The 8,758-nt window shown below is 38.2% G+C and overlaps 1 protein-coding gene across 1 annotated transcript in view; it reads left to right on the top strand.

Annotated features, from left to right (window-relative positions):
* The window catches only part of mvb12a (multivesicular body subunit 12A), a 9,129-nt gene extending 591 nt beyond the window's left edge, over nt 1-8,538 (top strand). The window contains exons 2-10 of the mRNA XM_053616353.1: nt 1,615-1,701; nt 1,817-1,900; nt 2,961-3,060; nt 3,171-3,300; nt 3,530-3,667; nt 3,974-4,083; nt 4,424-4,482; nt 5,052-5,111; nt 5,366-8,538. Of these exons, the coding sequence (XP_053472328.1) occupies nt 1,615-1,701; nt 1,817-1,900; nt 2,961-3,060; nt 3,171-3,300; nt 3,530-3,667; nt 3,974-4,083; nt 4,424-4,482; nt 5,052-5,111; nt 5,366-5,419 (822 nt within the window). The 3' untranslated portion in view covers nt 5,420-8,538. The remainder of the gene's footprint in view (nt 1-1,614; nt 1,702-1,816; nt 1,901-2,960; nt 3,061-3,170; nt 3,301-3,529; nt 3,668-3,973; nt 4,084-4,423; nt 4,483-5,051; nt 5,112-5,365) is intronic.
* The last annotated feature ends 220 nt before the right edge of the window (nt 8,539-8,758 follow it).

Below are 8,758 nucleotides of genomic sequence, written 5' to 3'. Positions count from 1 at the left end.
CACATTCACCGCGGTTATATCCTTAATTATAAAGAATGATAGAGTGATGAAGAGGACTGGAAAAAAGAGAAAAGTGTGTAAGCAAGAGGGCGGGGCTTTATTCTCTCTCTCTTTATTCCCTCTCTATTCTCTCTCTTTATTCTCTCTTTATTCCCTCTCTTTATTCTCTCTTTATTCCCTCTCTTTATTCTCTCTTTATTCCCTCTCTTTATTCCCTCTCTTTATTCCCTCTCTTTATTCTCTTTATTCTCTCTTTATTCCCTCTTTATTCTCTCTCTCTTTATTCTCTTTATTCTCTCTCTTTATTCTCTTTATTCTCTCTCTTTATTCTCTCTTTATTCCTTCTCTTTATTCTCTCTTTATTCCCTCTCTTTATTCTCTCTTTATTCCCTCTCTCTTTATTCTCTTTATTCTCTCTTTATTCCCTCTTTATTCCCTCTCTCTTTATTCTCTTTATTCTCTCTCTTTATTCTCTCTTTATTCCCTCTCTCTTTATTCTCTCTCTTTATTCTCTTTATTCTCTTTATTCCCTCTTTATTCTCTTTACTCTCTCTTTATTCTCTTTACTCTCTCTTTATTCTCTTTACTCTCTCTTTATTCTCTTTATTCCCTCTCTCTTTATTCTCTCTCTCTTTATTCTCTTTATTCTCTCTTTATTCTCTTTATTCCCTCTCTTTATTCTCTTTATTCCCTCTCTCTTTATTCTCTTTATTCCCTCTCTCTTTATTCTCTCTCTCTTTATTCTCTTTACTCTCTCTTTATTCTCTTTATTCCCTCTCTCTTTATTCCCTCTCTCTTTATTCTCTTTATTCCCTCTCTCTTTATTCTCTTTATTCTCTTTATTCCCTCTCTTTATTCTCTTTATTCCCTCTCTTTATTCTCTTTATTCCCTCTCTTTATTCTCTTTATTCCCTCTCTCTTTATTCCCTCTCTCTTTATTCTCTTTATTCCCTCTCTCTTTATTCTCTTTATTCTCTCTTTATTCCCTCTCTTTATTCTCTTTATTCCCTCTCTTTATTCCCTCTCTCTTTATTCCCTCTCTTTATTCCCTCTCTTTATTCTCTTTATTCCCTCTCTCTTTATTCTCTTTATTCCCTCTCTCTTTATTCTCTTTATTATTATTATTATTATTATTATTATTATTATTATTATATCTGTAATGAAGATGTGAGAGAAGTTAACGTTACAGCGTTTCCTCTGACTGTTACACAGTGTGACACTGGAGACTCCTTCCGTACACTTTACATAAACATCTCCTTACAGAAAACTTCAACAATTACGCAGGGTTTGAATCCGTTTATGTGGAGAAGGTGCTGTACGCGTCCCTGTGAACGAGCCGTTACTATAGAAACAGTAAGGTATCAGATTAGAGCGATGCATTAATATAATCCTGCGGTACTGTCAGAGCTGCTGTTATAGAAAACTCATCACCGCTTCTGACCAATCACAGTCCAGAACTCAGCAGCGCTGTCTGGATCGCAGTCTGAGATTTGATGCTGCACCTGAAAAATAAATAAATACATAATGGATGATTTGATCAACTGTCTAAAGAACACATGTACAACATGCCTAAATGTCTCACTCTCCATAACTGTCTGTCTGTCCTCGTGATAGATGTCTTCCTCCAACGCCGCCAGCAGACCAATCTCAGCAATAGCCTGGGCCTCCAACAACTCCACGTGTCCCGCCCACTTTTCCATGGTAACCGTGGCAACACCCATCCATCACAGTTTCTATAGCTAAAATATTGTATAGCAGTTGTAGCTTATTATAATAATAATAATAATAATAATAATATGTGTGAGTGTGTGTTCAGATTAGTGCGACTGAAGATGGAGCCGTTGCCAACTTCACCCGGGGCTTCGGTCTGAAATCTGGATACTTTCTGTGTTACAGCAAGGTGTTTTACCACACACACACACACACACACACACATAACTTAAAGAGGCAGCTCTTGATGGTTCCTGTAGGAGTTCCTGGAGAGCGTGAAAGACAATAACATTTACGTCTGTATTGTTTTTCCTGCGACGTGAAAATGATGTTAACATTAACAACGCTTTTACATCTGCTTTAAGTATCTCATACTGTTGCTATAAACGTACACACACACCTCCACAAGGTTTTTCATTCACCACTCACATTCTCCTTGTGATTGTGCCTCACAGCTGATTTACAACATGAGGCTTTTGTTTGTCCAGTCATTGGTGTGTCACACCACAAGCTCCACCCACAGTTTTTGTGCTATTCGTGGAAAAGTACTCAAATCTGCGAATTCGCAATTGCACGGAATAGTTTTGTGCAGTCTTTTACGGTGATGGTAAATGAGAGCTTTTAGCTGTTTTAGTAATAAAATAGTGTTACCATAAAGTTAGGTCGTGTCGGGCTGAACACTTATTCGTAAAAGTCTCTCGTTCGTTCATCAGGAATATTGCAATGGAAAATAATAATAATAAATAAATAAGATAACTCGTTTAAATCATTTTCTATGCTGTGTCGCATCCATCCGTGCTTCCACATCTCCAGAACATCTCGCATTTCTGCAGATCCACTGCAACACGAAACACCCGGCATGTTTGATTCGCTTTAGGTGAGTCGACTCAGAGTCAAATTGCTTTCAAATGCACTAAACCCTGTGTGTATGAACGCACACTATAGATCCTGGGTTCCTGAAAAGGTTCCTGGGTTGTTAAAAGGGTGCTGTGTGTTCTGTGGTCACGTTCGACTGGTCGAGGGTAAACCCCGTCTCAGTGATTCCTTCCGTGAACGTAGGATGTTGAGAATGTGTCCAGGACCTCATAGCGCTCAGAGAAACTTTGTGGAAAAAATAAAAAGTGCATTGTACTTCCCTAACTCGACGCTATTGACCCCGTGGGAACAATAAACAATGGTACTTCTGTTTCCAGAACTTTCCACACCCATCATTGTGAGAGGGAATGTTAATGTCGGTCTCTCTGTGTCAGGATCTGTCAGGTGGAATGGTGGTGTCTGATGTTCAGGTGATCTCTGAGAAGGACGTGATTCCTCATGGTTACTGCTACATCCCTGAGTTCATGGAGTCCAGTAAGACCTCACAATATATGCACACACACTCTCATACACACACACCATCACTAAACTCACATTGCCAGTGATTGTAGTTGAATGGTTGTGTGTGTGTGTGTGCACGTTAGAGTCCTCTGTATGGAAGAAGAAGCGAGTGTGTGTGCGAATCGTTCCCGTGGACAGTGTAACAACCGCTGTCCTGGACATCCGAGTGACAGCCAAGAGCAAGATGATGCTTCCGCAGTACACCTGCCTGGGGTGAGGAGTGTGTGTGTGTGTGTGTGTGTGTGTGTGTGTGTGTGTGTTTGATTGAACAAGTTTGTAAACTCTGTTCCTGTGACTGTGACTTCACCCTCAGACTGTATCCTCAGCTTTTATTCAGCCAGGGCCAGAGTTCAGTTATTTACAATAACTGATTAAGTTACTGTGGGGTAATTTGTTCTATGCAGTGTTATATGACGTGTGTGTGTGTGTGTTTGTGTTTCAGGGACATTCTGGGCTACGTGCTGTGGTGTATGAAAGGTTCGTTCTTGTCTCCTGTTCCTCAGGCGAAGCCTCGCAGTCTGAGCCTGGACATGCGGCAGCTCTCGCTGGAAGCAACCGCGCCGCTGCCTCTCAGACCCAAGTACGCTTTTCAAACGTCACGAAACGTTTCACTGAGTGACATCAGAGGGTTTTTATCTCCTGACCAACAGGTCTTTAATGTCTTTCCTGTGAGAAAAACACCGTTATCTACATCTTGGATGCTCAAGCTACTCAGCTGTCTAATCTTTATGATGATCATTCTACTCTGGATTGATAGCTTAGATAGCTAGTGTAACTGGATATCAGTGTTGTCATGGTTACATCACGTGTGGGCGTGGCCTTACTCTTTTCTGAGTGTTTTTTTCCCTGCAAACTCAAAACTTTACATTATTTACAATCTCCATAGCAACCAACCATCTCAAACCCAACACAAGGTCAGCCGTCGCCGTGGCGCCCTGGACCATAAAGAGACTCCTGAGAAGGTGTACGATAGCAGCAACATTTATGGCATTACAGGTAACACACGCTCATACACACATACACACACACGTATACACGCACACACATTCGAATGTCCGAGTCCACAAAGAAGAAGTTTGACCTCATATTTTTTTCCATTTGCACCGTTGCACATAAAGTAATGAATTCTCATCCACACATAATTCCGGGGTATAACTGACACTAGAGCGTCTGAGTGAGACCCGGGTCGGTATAAACAGGTCAAATTAATAAAATATAAAAGATCACAGGACTGAACCCTGAGGTACACCATGTCAGCTGTGGTTCAGCTGCACATATCATTTCAGTTTCACACACATTAAAGACTTTAATCTTTTATTCCCTTTTCACCGCTCAGCGATGGATGGAGTTCCTTTTGCTCTTCATCCCAAATTTGAAAGTCGAGCCGTCGAGAAGGTAAAAACTATTCACCTTTACCCAATCACTATTCACCTTTACCCAATCACTATTCACCTTTATCTATCCACCTTTACCCAATCACTATCCACCTTTACCCAATCACTATCCACCTTTACCCAATCACTATCCACCTTTACCCAATCACTATTCACCTTTACCCAATCACTATCCACCTTTATCTATTCACCTTTACCCAATCACTATCCACCTTTACCTATTCACTTTTACCCAATCACTATTCACCTTTACCCAATCACTATCCACCTTTACCTATCCACCTTTACCCAATCACCATCCACCTTTACCTATCCACCTTTACCCAATCACTATCCACCTTTACCTATCCACCTTTACCCAATCACTGTTAACCTTTACCTATCCACCTTTACCCAATCACTATCCACCTTTACCTATCCACCTTTACCCAATCACCATCCACCTTCAGAGAGCAGAAACCTCTCATAGAGGACTGTTTTACATGCTGTCTCTCTCTCCCTGTCTGTCTGTCTGTCTGACTGTCTCTCTCTCTCTCTCTCTCGCTCTCTCTCTCTCTGTCTCTCTCTCAGGTGTCCATGACTGCTCTGGATAATATTCGTATTAAATCACTCCAGGACATAGAGAACGAGGTGAGATGTTGTTAGATGTATTAATTTAGTTTGATTTGCCCGTCTCTCTTTTTATTCGTTTTGTACAGCTACATTTCCGGCTTGTCATTAAAATAAATCACTGGTTAGAGTTTTGTTAAAAACATTATTTAATTTATATAAATAAAAGCACTACATTTGCATATTGGAAGCAGATTGGCTGTTGTATCTGGTCGTGTGATAACACTTGCCCGTCACATGTTCGGTACTAACTGAGGATTTTTCTCTCTCCACAGTATAACTACACGTTTGCAATAGAAGAACAGGCTGCCATGAGACCCCGCTCCTAGGTGACATCACTCTTGTAAACCCCGCCCACAGATTACACCTGACTCCGGCGTTTTATTTATTATCATTAAAACCATACATTTAAACAAACTTTCTCCCAAACAGCAAACATGTGCTAATGATGACCAAAGTCTGTTAACGTGTACTTGTCATGTATGCTAATTAGTCCTCATTAATGAATTAATTAATCATTAGTAAATTATGGCATTTCTGTCTCGAAGGATGAAAAAAAGAGCCTTTTGAATGAGAGAGACTTTATTATCGGTGCTTAAAACTGCTGCCTATGTAGGTCCTGTTAAAGTTAATATTATAACAGTACACTTTTAATATTACATTATATTTTATAACCAACTACAGGCCAGCCGTGCTTTGGGTGATTTCAGGATCCGTCCTGCAACCGTTTAGAATCGTTTGATTGTTTTGATGTTGTTTTTTTGCCAGATTGGGAATTTCCAGTCCGTCAGGCTTACATTTAACCACATTAATATGGGAGAAATATGGGAGGAAAAAAAAGCAGATATATTTAAATAATCCAGTCACACAACCCCACAGGGTCAGGACACACTGAGCCGGTAAATACGGCTCAGTATTATTTATAATTCTGTGACAAATGAACAAATTATTTTCATTAATGAAGCAAAAGTCTGTTTTTATTTTTATTGTGCTGAACTCTTTTGTGGTTGTTGTCATGGTTACATTAGATTTATCTACCTTAGAGACCTTTCAATATAACAAAGTAATGCACAACCACCAGCCGGCCAATCAGAAATGAGTATTTCCAGTGGCATATCACAAAATAAACTCCTACATAGTAACGAGGTATATGATGCTCGATATTATCTCGCTTGTTACGTACTTACTGACCGACTCGTTAATCGGTCACTAAATATTCATTTTAATGAAAAATAGAGACGTAAACACTAATCAATCAGTTTAGCTGGCCAGTGTTAGCGCTAGCGTCCATTTCCATATATCAGGGCTGTCCAGTCTTCTCCAGAAAGGGCCGGTGTGGGTGCAGGTTTTCATTCCAACCGAGCAGTAGCCACACTTGATGGTCTGTTGAAAGCCAAACTTGATTCCACAGTTGATAACACGGGTGGAATCAGGTGTGGCTCCTACTTGATTGAAATGAAAACCTGCAGCCACGCCGGCCCTTTGCGGATAAGACCGGACGCCCCTGCCATATAAATGGTAGGGTAAGGTAAGATTACTACCTAGATTGGCCAATCAAAATGCCTGTGTAACTACCTTAAAACATGCTGTGATACCTGCTACAGTACCCTTCGAAACTATTGGAACGACAAAGCCAATTAATTTGGGTTTGAAATCAAAAGATGAGATGAGAGTTTAGGATTTCAGCTTTTATTTCCTGGTATTTACATCTCGATATGTTCAACAACATAAAACATAGAACCTTTTGTATCAGGAAGTCTTCAAGTGGTGGATTGTGATGCCTTCACCCCTGCGCTGTGGAGGTTGTTGGTGATGGCACTGACTCTTGTTTTGGGGTTTTTCTTCATAGCTCTCACTATGTTTGTCATCAGATGTTGTTGTTTTCCTTGGCCGATGCATTCGGTGTCTGTTCCTCAGTCCACCAGCGGTTTCTTTCTTTTCAGGACATTTCAGGTTGTTGTAAAGCCTCTGATTGATTTTCCGTCTTTTCTCAGCTTCTAAACAACTTTCTGTTCTCCCATAGACAGCTCTCTGATCTTCGTGTTGGTTTATCCTTTTTAACAACAAATCTTCAGTCTTCATAGGTGAAACTGAAGGCTCAAACCAAGAGTAGATGTTCAGAGCGATTTATTGTTTAAACAATCAATCTAACAGGACCCACCTGGGTAACAAGAACATGTTCCAGTATTTTTGCTCGGTTACAAATTGGGTGGTCTGATAAAAATTGTGCTGTGTTCTATGGTGTTTAACACGTCTACATATAAATACCAGGAAATAAAAGCTGAAATTCTAAACTCTCATCTCATATTCATGTTTGATCTCAAACCCAAATGTCTTCAGTCTTCAGAAAAAAACAACTGAATGGGCCTTGTGTTCCAATAGTTTCGGAGGGGACTGTATATCATTCGCAGTGACACTGAAGTCTGTATTATGCATGTTTACATATAATAAAAAATATATATATATATATATATATATATATATATATATATAATGTATGTATGTATGTATGTATGTATTTGCACTGCTGAGTGTAACTAGCCAGATCTGTTGCATGGAGATATTGTGAGTTACAGCTTTATTTTGAAATAATAATTATTACAGGTCAAGAAACCAACAAACAAGAAACATATACACATCCCATCTGGGTACAAGACTGCAGCCAGAATTCCTTTTGATTTATTCTATATAATATCCAGTTATTTTTTAAGTGCATATCTTTTCATTTATTTTATTTAATATACTATGATACACTGATATGTGAAGAACGTGTAGAGCAAATACAGAAAACAAAAATAGAAGATAAACAATACTCTCTCTCTCTCACACACTCACACACACACACACACACACACACACACACACACACACACTTGTATGTATACCTATGTGAAATGTATTTTATCACATATTTTGCAGTGAAGGAAATGGCTATTTTTGTTCTTTAGTGTACATCACATTTTAATGTATTAAGAAGGACTTAAGATTCTTATTCTGGAATATTTCTTAGTTTTTGAATTGAAAACTGGTGTAATCTAAAACCAATTCATGTATAAAATGTGTTTATCGAAAATCAAAACCTGAATGATGATGCATTTTATTTGATATTCTCAGCTATAACCTATACATTTTTTAATGTTTATATCAGACGAGTCCAACTATTATTTGAATTACTTTTTTTCTTTCTTTCTTTTTTTTCTGGCCAAAATACAGTAAAATACAGCGTGTTTTATGAAGTTTTATAGAATATTAAAATCCTGCCGTAGTGTTTGTGAGGTTTCTAATACTTCTTAATGCTTCTTTATTTTGGTTGTGGTTTATAATTGCATTTATGTTGATTTAAACATTTGTATTTATTCTTATACTTTTTTATTTTAGGACCAAACTTCAAAGGGTGTTTTTTAATTTTTTTTTTAAATATCCATAATAAATTTCTGTCTGTATTAAATGTACGTTTGTGCTTTGGAAGGATATTTCTCTGTTAGACGTTGTAAGGTTAAATAATAAATTATGAAGTATATAATAATTTATAATAATTATAATAAGGACATGAATAAATAATAATACACATTTGGACGTTTATTATTTATCAGTATCATGACATCATAAAAGACATCTATTTTATAGAACTGATTTTAAGTGGGACTTTGACTATAATGTATATATGT

Source organism: Ictalurus furcatus, chromosome 26 (assembly GCF_023375685.1).
Source record: "Ictalurus furcatus strain D&B chromosome 26, Billie_1.0, whole genome shotgun sequence".
NCBI classification, from domain to species: domain Eukaryota; kingdom Metazoa; phylum Chordata; class Actinopteri; order Siluriformes; family Ictaluridae; genus Ictalurus; species Ictalurus furcatus.
This window is presented reverse-complemented; position numbering and strand designations above follow the sequence as displayed.